Raw genomic sequence first — 18,015 nt, forward strand, 5'->3', positions numbered from 1 at the left:
CATTTCTTCATCTAAATAAAAAAAAAAAAACAATAAAAGTACACATATTTAGTATCGCCGCGTCCGTAACGACCCGACCTATAAAACTGTCCCACTAGTTAACCCCTTCAGTAAACACCGTAAGAAAAAAAAAAAAAAAAACGAGGCAAAAAACAACGCTTTATTATCATACCGCCGAACAAAAAGTGGAATAACACGCGATCAAAAAGACAGATATAAATACCCATGGTACCGCTGAAAGCGTCATATTGTCCCGCAAAAAAAGAGCTGCCATACAGCATCATCAGCAAAAAAATAAAAAAGTTATAGTCCTGAGAATAAAGCGATGCAAAAATAATTATTTTTTCTGTAAAATAGTTTTTATCGTATAAAAGCGCCAAACCATAAAAAAATGATATAAATGAGGTATCGCTGTAATCGCACTGACCCGAAGAATAAAACTGATTTATCAATTTAACCAAACGCGGAACGGTATAAACGCCTCCCCCAATAGAAATTCACGAATAGCTGGCTTTTGGTCATTCTTCCTCACAAAAATCGGAATAAAAAGCGATCAAAAAATGTCACATGCCCAAAAATGTTTTCAATAAAAACGTCAACTCGTCCCGCAAAAAACAAGACCTCACATGACTCTGTGGACCAAAATATGGAAAAATTATAGCTCTCAAAATGTGGTATTGCAAAAAATATTTTTTGCAATAAAAAGGGTCTTTCAGTGTGTGACGGCTGCCAATCATAAAAATCCGCTAAAAAACTCGCTATAAAAGTAAATCAAACCCCCCTTCATCACCCCCTTAGTTAGGGAAAAAAAAAAAAAAATGTATTTATTTCCATTTTCCCATTAGGGCTAGGGTTAGGGCTAGGGTTAGGGCTAGGGCTAGGGTTAGGGCTAGGGTTAGGGCTAGGGTTAGGGCTAGGGTTAGGGTTAGGGCTAGGCTTAGGGCAAGGGTTAGGGCTAGGGCTAGGGTTAGGGCTAGGGTTAGGGCTAGGGTTAGGGTTAGGGTTAGGGCTAGGGTTAGGGCTAGGGTTAGGGCTAGGGTTAGGGCTAGGGTTAGGGTTAGGGTTAGGGTTAGGGTTAGGGCTAGGGTTAGGGCTAGGGTTAGGGCTAGGGTTAGGGTTAGGGTTGGAGCTACAGTTAGGGTTGGGGCTAAAGTTAGGGTTAGGGTTTAGATTACATTTACAGTTGGGAATAGGGTTGGGATTAGGGTTAGGGGTGTGTCAGGGTTAGAGGTGTGGTTAGGGTTACCGTTGGAATTAGGGTTAGGGGTGTGTTTAGATTAGGGTTTCAGTTATAATTGGGGGGTTTCCACTGTTTCGGCACATCAGGGGCTCTCCAAACACGACATGGCGTCCGATCTCAATTCCAGCCAATTCTGCGTTGAAAAAGTAAAACAGTGCTCCTTCCCTTCCGAGCTCTCCTGTGTGCCCAAACAGGAGTTTACCCCAACATATGGGGTATCAGCGTACTCAGGACAAATTGGACAACAACTTTTGTAGACCAATTTCTCCTGTTACCCTTGGGAAAATACAAAACTGGGGGCTAAAAAATAATTTTTGTGGGAAAACAAAAAGATTTTTTATTTTCACGGCTCTGCGTTATAAACTGTAGTGAAACACTTGGGGGTTCAAAGTTCTCACAACACATCTAGATAAGTTCATTGAGGGGTCTAGTTTCCAATATGGGGTCACTTGTGGGGGGTTTCTACTGTTTAGGTACATTAGGGGCTCTGCAAACGCAATGTGACGCCTGCAGACCAATCCATCTAAGTCTGCATTCCAAATGATGCTCCTTCCCTTCCGAGCCCTCCCATGCGCCCAAACGGTGGTTCCCCCCCACATATCGGGTATCAGCGTACTCAGGACAAATTGGACAACAACATTTAGGGTCCAATTTCTCCTGCTAACCTTGGAAAAATACAAAACTGGGGGCTAAAATATAATTTTTGTGGAAAAAAAAATATTTTTTATTTGCATGGCTCTGCGTTATAAACTGTAGTGAAATACTTGGGGGTTCAAAGCTCTCACAACACATCAAGATGAGTTCCTTAGGGGGTCTACTTTCCAAAATGGTGTCACTTGTGGGGGGTTTCTACTGTTTAGGTACATTAGGGGCTCTGCAAACGCAATGTGACGCCTGCAGACCATTCCATCTAAGTCTGCATTCCAAATGGCGCTCCTTCCCTTCCGAGCCCTCCCATGCGCCCAAACGGTGGTTCCCCCCCACATATGGGGTATCAGCGTACTCAGGACAAATTGGACAACAACTTTTGGGGTCCAATTTCTCCTGTTACCCTAGGGAAAATACAAAACTGGGGGCTAAAAAATAATTTTTGTGGGAAAAAAATTTTGTTTTATTTTTATGGCTCTGCATTATAAACTTCTGTGAAGCCCTTGGTGGGTCAAAGTGCTCACCACACATCCAGATAAGTTCCTTAGGGGGTCTACTTTCCAAAATGGTGTCACTTGTGGGGGGTTTCAATGTTTAGGCACATCAGTGGCTCTCCAAACGCAACATGGCGTCCCATCTCAATTCCTGTCAATTTTGCATTGAAAAGTCAAACGGCGCTCCTTCCCTTCCGAGCTCTCCCATGCGCCCAAACAGTGGTTTACTGCCACATATGGGGTATCAGCGTACTCAGGACAAATTGTACAACAACTTTTGAGGTCCAATTTCTTCTCTTACCCTTGGAAAAATAAAAAATTGGGGGCAAAAATATAATTTTTGTGAAAAAATATGATTTTTTATTTTTACGGTTCTGCATTATAAACTTCTGTGAAGCACTTGGTGGGTCAAAGTGCTCACCACACCTCTAGATAAGTTCCTTAGGGGGTCTACTTTCCAAAATGGTGTCACTTGTGGGGGGTTTCAATGTTTAGGCACATCAGTGGCTCTCCAAACGCAACATGGCGTCCCATCTCAATTTCTGTCAATTTTGCATTGAAAAGTCAAACTGCGCTCCTTCCCTTCCGAGCTCTCCCATGCGCCCAAACAGTGGTTTACTGCCACATATGGGGTATCAGCGTACTCAGGACAAATTGGACAACAACTTTCTGGGTCCAATTTCTCCTGTTACCCTTGGTAAAATAAAACAAATTGGAGCTGAAGTAAATTTTTTGTGTAAAAAAGTTAAATGTTCATTTTTATTTAAACATTCCAAAAATTCCTATTAAACACCTGAAGGGTTAATAAACTTCTTGAATGTGGTTTTGAGCACCTTGAGGGGTGCAGTTTTTAGAATGGTGTCACACTTGGGCATTTTCTATCATATAGACCCCTCAAAATGACTTCAAATGAGACGTGGTCCCTAAAAAAAAATGGTGTTGTAAAAATGAGAAATTGCTGGTCAACTTTTAACCCTTATAACTCCCTAACAAAAAAAAAAATTGGTTCCAAAATTATGCTGATGTAAAGGAGACATGTGGGAAATGTTACTTATTAAGTATTTTGTGTGACATATCTCTGTGATTTAATTGCATAAAAATTCAAAGTTTGAAAATTGCGAAATTTTCAAAATTTTCGCCAAATTTCCGTTTTTTTCACAAATAAACGCAGGTACTATCAAATAAATTTTACCACTATCATGAAGTACAATATGTCACGAGAAAACAATGTCAGAATCACCAGGATCCGTTGAAGCGTTTCGGAGTTATAACCTCATAAAGGGACAGTGGTCAGAATTGTAAAAATTGGCCTGGTCATTGACGTGCAAACCACCCTTGGGGGTAAAGGGGTTAAGGTCAAAATAGGCTGGGTCATGAAGGAGTTAACTTCCTCGTACAATATTTTATACTTTGGTAACTGCCCTTCACTGTTCAAAGATCTGAAAACCACTCTATCTCTTGATTGGGGTGAGTGGCAGCGGTGAAGATGTCCCTGCTACCTTGATTGATATACTATTTTGAAACTTTTCCTGTAAAAGTTCCCTTGAGAGAACTTAAAGGGAACCTGTCAGCAGGATTGTGCACAGTAAAGTGTCAGGTCAGCGCTGTTATACTGAATAAAATGATACCTTTGTTAATGAAATCCGTGATATGGTTGTTGTTTAATCTTTATTTGCTGTTTTCTGTTAATTCTGTGCTCCATTGCGGCCTGTGGGGAGGACTTTAAGTGGTGCTCTGCTTACATATTCATCTGTATGGCTTATGACAGGTCGCTGATACCCCTATTTTAAATGCTGTATATCTTATTGTTTGGAGAGAAAAAAATCGGATTGCCAGTAGATGCTACTGCAATGGCACAGCCAGAGTAATATTACATTTTTTTTTCCTCTAGCAAAATAGCGCCGGAGGTTGCGCCTGCACAGTAGCATCTATCGCGTTCTGAATTATGCTACTTCATAGGCGCGGCCATCACTATTTTGAGGGGGAATTTTTTTTTTCACTCAAGCAATTTATGTCACTAAATAAATTGAATGCATGGATATTATAGATCTGATTATGCTACATTGCAGGCGCCACCACCGACGCCGGCATGATGAATGTAATTTTTTTTCTCCAAATAATAAGATATAGATTATGTAATACATGGGGCAGGTCAATCTCAGATATCCGTAAAATAGAATATATGACAGCCTCATTGAATGCTAAAATGGAGCTTTTTGAGACCATATGGGCTCCTTGGGACTACTTTTGGACCCAATATAATGGTTGATTTGTTCAGAACATTCAGGGTATGTGCAGACATTCCGGAATTGGCAGCTGTGACATGTGCGCTGTGTCCAAAGCGCTGCCGACTATTGGACACAGGTAATTACGCATGTGTTCACATTGTACGGTGAAATTTATCTTGCGGAGGCTCTCATCTCTGCAAGATTAATAGACATGCTGCAGTCTGGAAAGACGTGGCACATGTTGGTCTCCGCGGGTGAGCCGCGGGTGTATGTGCACGCATAGTGGGCATGGGATTTCTAGAAATTCCATCCACTATGCTGAAACAGCTGCACGCTGCAAGTACACAACGTCCAAACCACAGCGTTTACTGATTGTGTGCACATACCCCCACAATTCATATTTCAGACCCCCTATGTGTCTTTGTCCTTTGTGTTTAGCTAGCCCTTGTTTCTTGACCCAGATGATATGGTGGCAACTTACTACTAAAGATACCGTCACATTTAGCGATGCTGCAGCAATCTAGACAATGATGCCGATCGCTGCAGCGTTGCTGTGTGGTCGCTGGAGAGCTGTCACACAGACAGCTCTCCAGCGACCAACTATGCGAAGTCCCCTAGTAACCTGGGTAAACATCGGGTTACTAAGCGCAAGGCCGCGCTTAGTAACCTGATTTTTACCCAGGTTACCAGTGTAAATGTAAAAAAAACAAACACTACATACTTACATTCCGGTGTCTGTCCCCCGGCGCTATGCTTTCCTGCACTGACTGTGAGTGCCGGCCGTAAAGCATAGCGGTGACATCACCGCTGTAATCTGCTTTACGGCTGGCTGGCGCTGACAGTGCAGGGAGCAGAACGCCGAGGGACGCGACAGACACCGGATGATATGGTGGCAACTTACTACTAAAGATACCGTCACATTTAGCGATGCTGCAGCAATCTAGACAATGATGTCGATCGCTGCAGCGTCGCTGTGTGGTCGCTGGAGAGCTGTCACACAGACAGCTCTCCAGCGACCAACTATGCGAAGTCCCCTAGTAACCTGGGTAAACATCGGGTTACTAAGCGCAAGGCCGCGCTTAGTAACCCGATGTTTACCCAGGTTACCAGTGTAAATGTAAAAAAAACAAACACTACATACTTACATTCTGGTGTCTGTCCCCCGGCGCTATGCTTTCCTGCACTGACTGTGAGTGCCGGCCGTAAAGCATAGCGGTGACATCACCGCTGTAATCTGCTTTACGGCTGGCCAGCGCTGACAGTGCAGGGAGCAGAACGCCGAGGGACGCGACAGACACCGGAATGTAAGTATGTAGTGTTTAGGTTTTTTTACATTTACACTGGTAACCAGGGTAAACATCAGGTTACTAAGCGCGGCCCTGCGCTTAGTAACCCGATGTTTACCCTGGCTACCAGTGAAGACATCGCTGAATCGGCGTCACACACGCCGATTCAGCGGTGTCTGCGGGAGATCCAGCAACAAAATAAAGTTCTGGACTTTCTGCTCCGACCAACGATGTCACAGAAGGATCCTGATCACTGCTGCCTGTCAAACACAACGATATCGCTATCCAGGATGCTGCAACGTCACGGATCGCTAGCGATATCGTTGTGAAGTTGGTCAGTGTGAAGGTACCTTTATGGTATTATTGGAGTCTCCGCACTGTTCCTATTGATATGATGGATAATGGGCCTATAACACTACATATAATTGAAATGTTTGTATGTTTGTACTCCTTTTAAAAGTGTGAAAGGAGCTACTAGATATAGTTAAGCTCCTTTTATTGTTATGAGGAGGGGATCTGCCATGTCATTTATATAAGAATGTTTTGAAAGCTTATTGTTAGAGTTGAGCGAATTTCTTCCGTTCTCCGCTTATTCGGCAAGCTATAGCGCTTACCGAATAAGCAGCTCTACTTATTGTTTATTACTTACTAAGAATTTTCAATAAAAATTAAAGTAAAAAAAAAAAGACGTGGTTTTCTGTTGTGAATTCTGCTCTTGGGCTCCCTCCGGTGGTTATAAGTGGTAGTGCTGCGGTAGTTGGATTGCAGCATTTATCAGGTGTATCCATTTTTTGTAATTTGGGCGGGGCTATTTAAGTCCTGCTTTATCCTTTAGTCAGTGCCAGTTGTCCATTGTTTTTGGAGGATTCTCATCCATACCTGGTCTCTCCTGTTCTGCTGTTTATTTCAACAAAGATAAGTTCTGGCTTTGTTTTTGCTGTCCACCTGCTGTGGACCTTATAGTTCTGTGTATTTTCATGTTTTGTCTTGTCCAGCTTTGTCTGTGAAGGAATTTTTGCAGCCAAGCTATGTCTCTGGAGATGCAGATATACCCTCCATGTCTTTAGTCAGATGTGGTGATTTGTATTTTCTGTGGTGGATATTTTCTAGTGTTTTAATACTGACCGAATAGTTCTCTGTCCTATTCTTTCTTTTTAGCTAGTATGGCCTCCTATGCTAAATCCTGATTTCATGTCTGCGTATGTTATTTCCCTCTCCTCTCACAGTCAATATTTGTGGGGGGCTGTCTATCCTTTGGGGATTTTCTCTGAGGCAAGATAGTTTTCCCGTTTCTGTCTTTAGGGGAAGTTAGTTCTTAGGCTGTCGAGGGGTCTAGGGAGTGTTAGGTACCCCCCACGGCTACTTCTAGTTGCGCTGCTAAGTTCAGGGTTTGCGGTCAGTACAGGTACCACCTTCTCCAGAGTACGTCTGCTCCTAGGCCACCAGATCATAACAGTTTTCTGGCTGTCTTCATGGTTGACAATAATACAGCACATTTTAATCTCAAACTATTTGTTTCTCTGTTTACACCTTGTTTTGTGCTGTAAACACAGTGCCTGCAATGAGATTGTTCGAATTACAATGATATGTTTTTATCCTGCCTTTCCAGCTCTGTATTTTAACCTACTGCACAGTTCAGTTTCCGGGATCTCAGAACATATGTATTTCATCATGACATTTTAAATCTCACAGAATAATCTAATAATATAATATCAGTCTTCATATTGTATTATTGACTATTTAACATAATTTTCTATGTGTAATATGGAATACTGGAAACAGTATCTGGCATCTGGAATGAAATAAGGAATTGATAATATTGGGCTTACATCTGGATTTCATTGAGTATGGCTGCCCTTTATATTCAGAATTACTGTATATGAATATAGCTGTACTCTGAAGTACTAAAAATAATATCTATTTTTTAATATGTACAAAAACCCAAATATTTTGGAATAATGAGGTTTTCCTTTATTATTTTTGTATTCCTTGTTTAAAAATTATTTTTTTGATATAGAAATTTCTTAACAGTCAAATCTTTTATACTAGTTCCTGTCGTAACTGCAGTCTGTAATGAGCTGCTGCATTTCTGGCTCTGGCGAAAATAACTATTATCTGACTGCAAACTGATGATGATGACTAAATGGTGTACATTGCTAGAAACCCGAATATATAACACATCCCAGAATGTTCTCCTGCAGAAAGTCGACAAATTATAATTGTCTGTACAATTAAATTGTAGGCCATTTTACTAAACGGAAGAGGTCTGCTCTGTGGTTCACCATCTCCCTGCTACTGGTGTCTCTTTTTATATTGACCATTGGCTTGGCTGCAACCACAAGAACAGAAAATATAACTGTTGGCGGTTATTACCCAGGGATAATTGTAAGTATGCTTTTATTCTGTTTGCACTGGCTTAATATGCAATATTGTATTTCATATTTTTTTCTTTATAAAAACTTGTAACAAAATAATATTTTTTTAAATGATTTAAGTACAAGTTTCTATATATCTAAAAGAACCATAAGTAATGATTATATAAATGTATGAAGATCTTGAAAATTGTCAGACTTAAATTTTAATTGGTGAACTGACAGCTGTGTACAAGGGGTAATGCTGCATGGTCAAGTGGGGAAATCTGGCATAGTTGCCACTGCATTCTGTCAGGGCACTGCTGTGATCCTTTTGTTTTTTTCCCTGTGTACATTTTTAAACCCTTGCTCAGGTCTTTCCATGGATTAAAACTTACAACCCGTAGCATGGCAGTCACAAATTTTAGCAGTGAGCTAAAGACTAAAGTCTAATTTTTCTTTCCAGGCATATTGTACTGGTACATAGATATACAACTCTATGTACTAATAAAAGTCAGATCTTTTTTTCCTGCAAAATTACTAAAAATATTAAAATGACAATAATCACTAGTGATCAGCGTATATTCGTTACTCGAGATTTCACAAGCATGCTCGGGTGTCCTCCGAGTATTTTTTAGTGCTTGGAAATTTAGTTTTTAATGCCGCAGCTGAATGATTTACATCTGTTAGCCAGCATAAGTACATGTGGGGGTTGCCTGGTTGCTAGGGATGTAAATAATTCAGCTGCGGTGCTGAAAACTAAGCCACCGAGTACTTACAAATACTCGGAGGACACCCGAGCGTGCTCGGGAAATCTCGAGTAACGAGTATATTCGCTCATCACTATTAGGCCAGTCTCACACGTCCAGATAATTCCGGTACCGAAAAAATTGGTACCAGAGTTATCCGTGTCCGTGAGCTCACGTAGGCCATCCGTGTGGCACACGTGCGGCACACGTGTGCCACCCGTGTGCCGACTGGGTACCACACGGAGCGTGCAGGAGACAGCACTAGAGATAAGCGCTATCCCCTGCATCTGGTGCTGAAGCCGCCATTCATATCTTCTCTCCAGCAGCGTTCGCTGGAAAGAAGATATGAAAAATCCTTTTTTTTGTTTTTTCTTGTTTTAAATAAAGATCCATGTCCCCATCCCCCTCCCACCCCCTGTACGCCCGCCCGCTGGTAATAAAATACTCACCCGGCTCCCTCGCAGCGTCTTGTCCTCGCCGCACCTTCTCCTGTATGAGCGGTCACGTGGTGCCGTCCATTACAGTCATGAATATGCGGCTCCACCCCTATGGGAGGTGGAGCCGCATATTCATGACTGTAATCGGCGGCACCACGTGACCGCTCATACAGGAGAAGCTGGCGCTGAGAGGATGCTGCGAGGGAGCTGGGTGAGTATTTTATTACCAGCGGGCGGGCGCACAGGGGGTGGGAGGGGGATGGGGACATGGATCTTTATTTAAAACAAGAAAAAACAAAAAAAAAGGATTTTTCATATCTTCTTTCCAGCGAACGCTGCTGGAGAGAAGATATGAATGGCGGCTTCAGCACCACGCTGGGGGGACAGCGCTTACTGGAGCGCTGTCTCCTGCACGGCACACGGACTGCAAACGGACAGCATTGACTTTAATGGGTCCGTGTAATCCGTGTGCTCCCACGAACACTGACATGTCTCCGTATTTTGCACACGGACACACGGTCCGTGAAAACACGCTGACATGTGCAGAGACACATTGATTTCAATGTGTCTACGTGAGTCAGTGTCTCCGGTACGTGAGGAAACTGTCACCTCACGTACCGGAGCCACTGATGTGTGAAACCGGCCTTAATCACAATTTTTAAATACATTTTTTAACCTCTTTCTAGCCAAGTGATTATCTGTTTTTGCTTATTTGTCTTTTCATCTACTTCTTCCAAGAGCCATAACTCTTTTACTTTTCTGTCCACATAGCTTTATAAATGCTTTCTTTGTGGCGCGAGTTGTAGCTTTGAATGACACTGTTCATTTTACCGTTCAATCTACTGGAAAATGTGAAAAATATTCCTAGTTTGGTGAAATTGCAAAAAAACCGCAATTCTACAATTGTTTTTTGTGTTTTGTTTTTATGATGTGTTGCAAATAAGATTCTTCAAGTGCATTTATTTTGACGATACCAAACTTTTATAGTTTTCTTTCTATTTAAGTGGTGGAAGCAAATTTGGTAATTTCTATTAAAAAACACTGTAACTTGTGTCACCTCACCATTTTCCAAAACCTATAAGGTTTTAATTTTTACATCAGTGGAGCTGTGTGAGGGCTTGCTGAATTTTTTGCGTATCAGGCTGATGCTTGATATCATTTTGATGTAAATACGACAATTTGTTTGCCCCTTTTTACATCATTTAATGTTGCAACAACTGAAAAACTACTGTTCTGGCATTTTGATTTTTTTTCTCTTTGTGACATTTACTGATAGGGTTAATTGATTTTACACTTTGGTAGATTGGATGTTTACGGATACTTCATGTTTATTTTTAATGGTTTTTATTCCTTTATTTTTAATGGGGAATAGGTTGGTGTTTCATACTTTCATATATTGTTTTCATATTTTTAACTTTTGTTTTTACGTTATTTTTTAGTCCTCTTATGAGATTGAACTTGCTGTCATTCGGTGCCTTATACCATGTATTCATAAGAGAACGTATTATTCAGTATTTCATTGTGTATTTGCATGTTTTATGTGTATTTGATACAATTCCCAAAAAAGTTGGGACACGGTAAAATGTAACTAAAACAAAAATGCAATCATTTTGAAATCTTTTTTTATAGTGATATGTTAATTACAACACAATATAGAACACATATCAGATGTTGAAAGTTTTGACTTTTCCATTCCATCTGAAAAAAAAATTGTTGGTATCTCATTTAGAAATTGATGGGAGAAACATATCTGAAAGATTTTTTGACAGGATTAATAAAATGCTGGAAAAAAAAAGTGGTACTAATGAAAACGTGTTGCTCCCATCAATTTCTAAATGAGGTATTTTTTTTTCAGATGTTAAAGCTCTTTCATGCAAAGAAGAAGTCATATATTAGCACAATCAAGAAATGTTACCGTCTTCTCTGGGCCAAAGCTCATTTATAACGGACTCAGTGAAGATGGAAAACTGTTCTGTGGTCAGATGAATAAAAATGTGAAATTCTTTATGGAAACAACTGACACATTATCTTGCGGCCTCAAGAGGAAGAGATTTCTACTATTGATATAATGTATTAATGTGTTGTGGTAGATCGGCTCACTTGGCTGCACATAGAGGTAGACACAGGAACGCTGTCTCTTTAAATCTTCCCCTGGTTTATTAAAAGTACTGAATAAACCAGTGCAGTGTTAGCAAAACAAACATGGCCTTTCTGACCTAACGGGAAAACAAAAGCTTAACATATGGCACAGTCTGTGTTGCTGCAGGGATCTGCCTTAGGAACAAACAACAAAAGTTCAGCTTTCCTTATGATGGAAACACAGTTCTGCAGTTTGCACCTCTGTCCAGACACTCCCAACACTGAATGAACCAGAAGGTACTTATCCTCTCTGGACTGGAGTTCACCCACTCTACCTAACCCTAAACATACATCACTAAAGCTAACAACTGCAATGATACATATCTCCCCACCAGTACTTTGGCAATGACTTTGTCACTGTGTATATAATGCATTTTCATGTGCTTATTTTACAACTGTATACCAAATGGGAATATGCATGTAAACATATGTTTGTATATGAGGCCTGATGGAAGAATGCCTAATGAGTCTTCACTGTCAGTGTCCATTCTATACAGGAGTGGACATATTATTGGTGCATTCTGTGCAAGTAAGTACTCTTACAGTACTTGACTATGTATAAAATGTATAATCTTTGTTTTCTTTGCATCCTAAAACAGCTTGGCTTTGGATCTTTCTTAGGCGTAATTGGAATTCATCTTGTGGAGAACAGAAAACAAATGGTATGTATAATCTGTTTTCATTATTTATATGGTTAAACCCATTGTGCCTCAAAAGATGAACTCATGTTATCCCAAAATACAATAATTTGCTGTGAAAGTGTTTGATGTATGTATATGTATATATATATATATATATATATATATGTATATATATATATATATATATATATATATATATATATATATATATATATATAATCTAATATACAAAGCTGAATGTGTGTGTGTGTGTATGTATGTCCGGGATTAGCATCTGCACCGTCGCAGCTACAGCCACAAAATTTTGCACAGTCACACATCTGGACCCTGAGAGCGTCATAGGCTATGTTGTGAGGTGAAATTTTAACCCCGTGCTTTCCAATTCACCAAACCATTTTGCCCCTATCTACATAATGGGAAAAAATGAAAGGAAAAGTGTAGGAGGCAAATTGACAGCTGCCAGATGTGAACAAGGGCGATGGCGCCAAAGAGTATATACCGTACAGTTGCTAAGGTGGGGCCTCGACATGGGATACTCACCACACACGGGGATATGAACACACACACAAAATGCGCCACACACTACCACGTGCTTGAACACATATTACCCTCAGCACACATTTCACCACAAATACACCAACCTCGCCACATAAAATTCGAAACACAAAAGTCGCCGTTCAAAACTCGCCATGCGCAGAACTCGCCACATGCAAAAACTAGGCTCTTGCAAAACTCGCCACAAGTGCAAAACTCACCTCATGGAAAACTCGCCACATGCAAAACTTGCACACGCGGAAAAATTGTCACATGCACAAAAGTTGCAACACATGCAAAAGTTGCCTCACACAAAACTTGCACATACTCAAAAGGCACCACGCATTAAACTCGCCACGCGCAAAACTCGCCATGCGCAAAACTTGCTGCACACAACTTGCTACACTAACCTGTCACATGCAACTCGACACACAAAAAGTTGCTACACGCATGTTGCCACACAAAACTCATCTCACAAAAGTCGCTACATGCATGTCGCCACACGCAACTCAACATACACAACTTGACAAACGAAACTCGCCCTAAAACACACACAAGCCTGGTATTATCCTTCAAAAATAAAAATCTGATTAATAAGCAGACAAACTACAACAAATGTACCATATAGGAAATATGGCAGCTGTCAGTCACATGACCTGTCTATTATGTGTATGTGTGAGCTAATATATACTGCCAGGGGGGGGCTTCCTGTTGGCTGGGGATTTATCAGGCTGACAATTTAGCTTACAAATACTGAGGTAAAAATACTGAGCAAATAACGTGTGAACGAGGTCTAATACAGTAGGAGATGACACAGGTATATACTATATACAGGGGAGATGACACACATATATACAGTGGGGCAAAAAAGTATTTAGTCAGTCAGCAATACTGCAAGTTCCACCACTTAAAAAGATGAGAGGCGTCTGTAATTTACATCATAGGTAGACCTCAACTATGGGAGACAAACTGAGAAAAAAAAATCCAGAAAATCACATTGTCTGTTTTTTTAACATTTTATTTGCATATTATGGTGGAAAATAAGTATTTGGTCAGAAACAAAATTTCATCTCAATACTTTGTAATATATCCTTTGTTGGCAATGACAGAGGTCAAACGATTTCTGTAAGTCTTCACAAGGTTGCCACACACTGTTGTTGGTATGTTGGCCCATTCCTCCATGCAGATCTCCTCTAGAGCAGTGATGTTTTTGGCTTTTCGCTTGGCAACACGGACTTTCAACTCCCTCCAAAGGTTTTCTATAGGGTTGAGATCTGGAGACTGGCTAGGCCACTCCAGGACCTTGAAATGCTTCTTACGAAGCCACTCCTTCGTTGCCCTGGCGGTGTGCTTTGGATCATTGTCATGTTGAAAGACCCAGCCACGTTTCATCTTCAATGCCCTTGCTGATGGAAGGAGGTTTGCACTCAAAATCTCACGATACATGGCCCCATTCATTCTTTCATGTACCCGGATCAGTCGTCCTGGCCCCTTTGCAGAGAAACAGCCCCAAAGCATGATGTTTCCACCACCATGCTTTACAGTAGGTATGGTGTTTGATGGATGCAACTCAGTATTCTTTTACCTCCAAACACGACAAGTTGTGTTTCTACCAAACAGTTCCAGTTTGGTTTCATCAGACCATAGGACATTCTCCCAAAACTCCTCTGGATCATCCAAATGCTCTCTAGCAAACTTCAGACGGGCCCGGACATGTACTGGCTTAAGCAGTGGGACACGTCTGGCACTGCAGGATCTGAGTCCATGGTGGCGTAGTGTGTTACTTATGGTAGGCCTTGTTACATTGGTCCCAGCTCTCTGCAGTTCATTCACTAGGTCCCCCCGCGTGGTTCTGGGATTTTTGCTCACCGTTCTTGTGATCATTCTGACCCCACGGGGTGGGATTTTGCGTGGAGCCCCAGATCGAGGGAGATTATCAGTGGTCTTGTATGTCTTCCATTTTCTAATTATTGCTCCCACTGTTGATTTCTTCACTCCAAGCTGATTGGCTATTGCAGATTCAGTCTTCCCAGCCTGGTGCAGGGCTACAATTTTGTTTCTGGTGTCCTTTGACAGCTCTTTGGTCTTCACCATAGTGGAGTTTGGAGTCAGACTGTTTGAGGGTGTGCACAGGTGTCTTTTTATACTGATAACAAGTTTAAACAGGTGCCATTACTACAGGTAATGAGTGGAGGAAAGAGGAGACTCTTAAAGAAGAAGTTACAGGTCTGTGAGAGCCAGAAATCTTGATTGTTTGTTTCTGACCAAATACTTATTTTCCACCATAATATGCAAATAAAATGTTAAAAAAACAGACAATGTGATTTTCTGGAATTTTTTTTCTCAGTTTGTCTCCCATAGTTGAGGTCTACCTATGATGTAAATTACAGACGCCTCTCATCTTTTTAAGTGGTGGAACTTGCACTATTGCTGACTGACTAAATACTTTTTTGCCCCACTGTATACTATATACAGGAGAGATGACACACAGGTATATACTATACAGAGGAGGAGATGACATACAGGTACATATATATACAGGAGGAGATGACATAAAGGTATATACTATATACAGGAGGAGATGACACACAGGTATATACTATATACAGGAGCAGATGACTTACAGGTATATACTATATACAGGAGGAGATAACATACAGGTATATGCTATATATAGAAGATGACATGCAGGTATATACTATATACAGGAGGAGATGACACACAGATATATACTATATACAGGGGAGATGACACACAGGTATATACTATATACAGGAGGAGATGACATACAGGTATATACTATATATAGAAGGAGATGACATTCAGGTATATACTATATATAGGGAAGATGACACACAGCAGGTATATACTATATACAGGGGAGATGACATACAGGTATATACTATATACAGGAGATGACATACAGATGTATACTATATATAAGGGAGATGACAAACATGTATATACTGAGGTGATGAGGTGAAAATGAGAGGTCTGAGGTGAAAATGAAAAGGTGTGAGTGCAAAATGAGAGGAGTGAGGAAAAATAGTGGAGTGATCAGAAAATGACAGATGTGAGGTTGAAATGACAAGTGTTTGGGGGGAATGAGAGGAGTGAGGGAGAAAATGAGAGGTGTGAGGGAGAAAATGAGAGATGTGAGGGGGAAAATGAAACATGTGATTGGGAAAATGAGAGGCGTGATGGGAAAATAAGAGAAGTGAGGTGCTATAACTAACCACAGATATTTACTATGCCCAGGCAACGCCAGGCTCTTCAGCTAGTCTAATATATAATTGCCTAGATTACTACTTCCTGCAATTTGTGCCAACTTCCGTGGCTTTGTCCGGAGCTAATGTCCGGAGCTAATGTCCGGAGCTAATGTCCGGAGATTAATTGCCTAGAATACTACTTCCTGCAATTTGTGCCAATGTCCGGAGCTAATGTCCGGAGCTAATGTCCGGAGCTAATGTCCGGAGCTAATGTCCGGAGATAAGTGACGTCAACAGTGTCCAGTGTCTGATTGTTTGCCGCCTGCTGCGAGCGACCAATCAGAAACGTGCCGTAATGTGACACACACCGCCCGCCATTTTGGTGTGATTTTTGAATTTTTACCTCACAGCAAGTTTCTACTGCGTGGAGGCGGGCCCAGTGACGTTGCTCTTCAAGCTCCTGCCGAATTTCAAGTATATATGGATTCTAGACTCCCGATTCTTTAGAATCGGGCTGCCATCTAGTAATATATAAAGCTGAATGTGTGTGTTTGTACAGTATGTGTGTGTGTATGTATGTCCAGGATTGGCATCTGCACCGTCGCAGCTACAGCCACAAAATTTTGCACAGTCACACGTGTGGACCCCGAGAGCGTCATAGGCTATGTTGTGAGGTAAAATTTTAACCCCGTGCGTTCCAATTCACCAAACAATTTTGCCCCTATCTACATAATGGGGAAAAAAGTGAAAGGAAAAGTGTTGGACGCGTCGCAGCTACAGCCATAAAATTTCGCACAGTCACACGTCTGGACCCTGAGAGCGTCATAGGCTATGTTGTGAGGTGAAATTTTAACCCCGTGCTTTCCAATTCACCAAACCATTTTGCCCCTATCTACATAATGGGAGAAAATGAAAGGAAAAGTGTAGGAGGCAAATTGACAGCTGCCAGATGTGAACAAGGGGGACTTAAAGAATGAGAGCGATGGCGCCAAAGAGTATATACCATACAGTTGATAAGGTGGGGCCCCGACATGGGATACTCACCACACACGGGGATATGAACACACACACAAAATGCGCCACACACTACCACGTGTTTGAACACATATTACCCTCAGCACACATTTCACCACAAATACACCAACCTCGCCACATAAAAGTTGAAACACAAAAGTCGCCGTTCAAAACTCGCCATGCGCAGAACTCGCCACATACAAAAACTAGGCTCTTGCAAAACTCGCCACAAGTGCAAAACTCACCTCATGGAAAACTCGCCACACGCAAAACTTGCACACGCGGAAAAATTGCCACATGCACAAAAGTTGCAACACATGCAAAAGTTGCCTCACACAAAACTTGCACATACTCAAAAGGCACCACGCATAAAACTCGCCACGCGCAAAACTCGCCATGCGCAAAACTTGCTGCACACAACTTGCTACACTAACCTGTCACATGCAACTCGACACACAAAAAGTCGCTACATGCATGTCGCCACACGCAACTCAACACACACAACTTGACAAACGAAACTCGCCCTAAAACACACACAAGTCTGGTATTATCCTTCAAAAATAAAAATCTGATTAATAAGCAGACAAACTACAACAAATGTACCATATAGGAAATACGGCAGCTGTCAGTCACATGACCTGTCTATTATGTGTATGTGTGAGCTAATATATACTGCCAGGGGGGGGCTTCCTGTTGGCTGGGGATTTATCAGGCTGCCAATTTAGCTTACAAATACTGAGGTAAAAATACTGAGCAAATAACGTGTGAACGAGGTCTAATACAGGAGGAGATGACACAGGTATATACTATATACAGGGGAGATGACACACAGATATATACTATATACAGGAGAGATAACACACAGGTATATACTATATAGAGGAGGAGATGACATACAGGTACATATATATACAGGAGGAGATGACATACAGGTATATACTATATACAGGAGGAGATATACTATATACAGGAGCAGATGACCTACAGGTATATACTATATACAGGAGGAGATAACATACAGGTACATGCTATATATAGAAGATGA

The 18,015-nt window shown here is 41.3% G+C and overlaps 1 protein-coding gene across 1 annotated transcript in view; it reads left to right on the forward strand.

Annotated features, from left to right (window-relative positions):
• Window positions 1-18,015, forward strand: part of TMEM255B (transmembrane protein 255B) — a 176,717-nt gene that overhangs the window by 21,046 nt on the left and 137,656 nt on the right. The window contains exons 2-3 of the mRNA XM_069760180.1: window positions 8,139-8,281; window positions 12,172-12,234. Of these exons, the coding sequence (XP_069616281.1) occupies window positions 8,139-8,281; window positions 12,172-12,234 (206 nt within the window). The remainder of the gene's footprint in view (window positions 1-8,138; window positions 8,282-12,171; window positions 12,235-18,015) is intronic.

The sequence above is a fragment of the Ranitomeya imitator genome, chromosome 3, assembly GCF_032444005.1.
Source record: "Ranitomeya imitator isolate aRanImi1 chromosome 3, aRanImi1.pri, whole genome shotgun sequence".
Classification (NCBI taxonomy): Eukaryota; Metazoa; Chordata; class Amphibia; order Anura; family Dendrobatidae; genus Ranitomeya; species Ranitomeya imitator.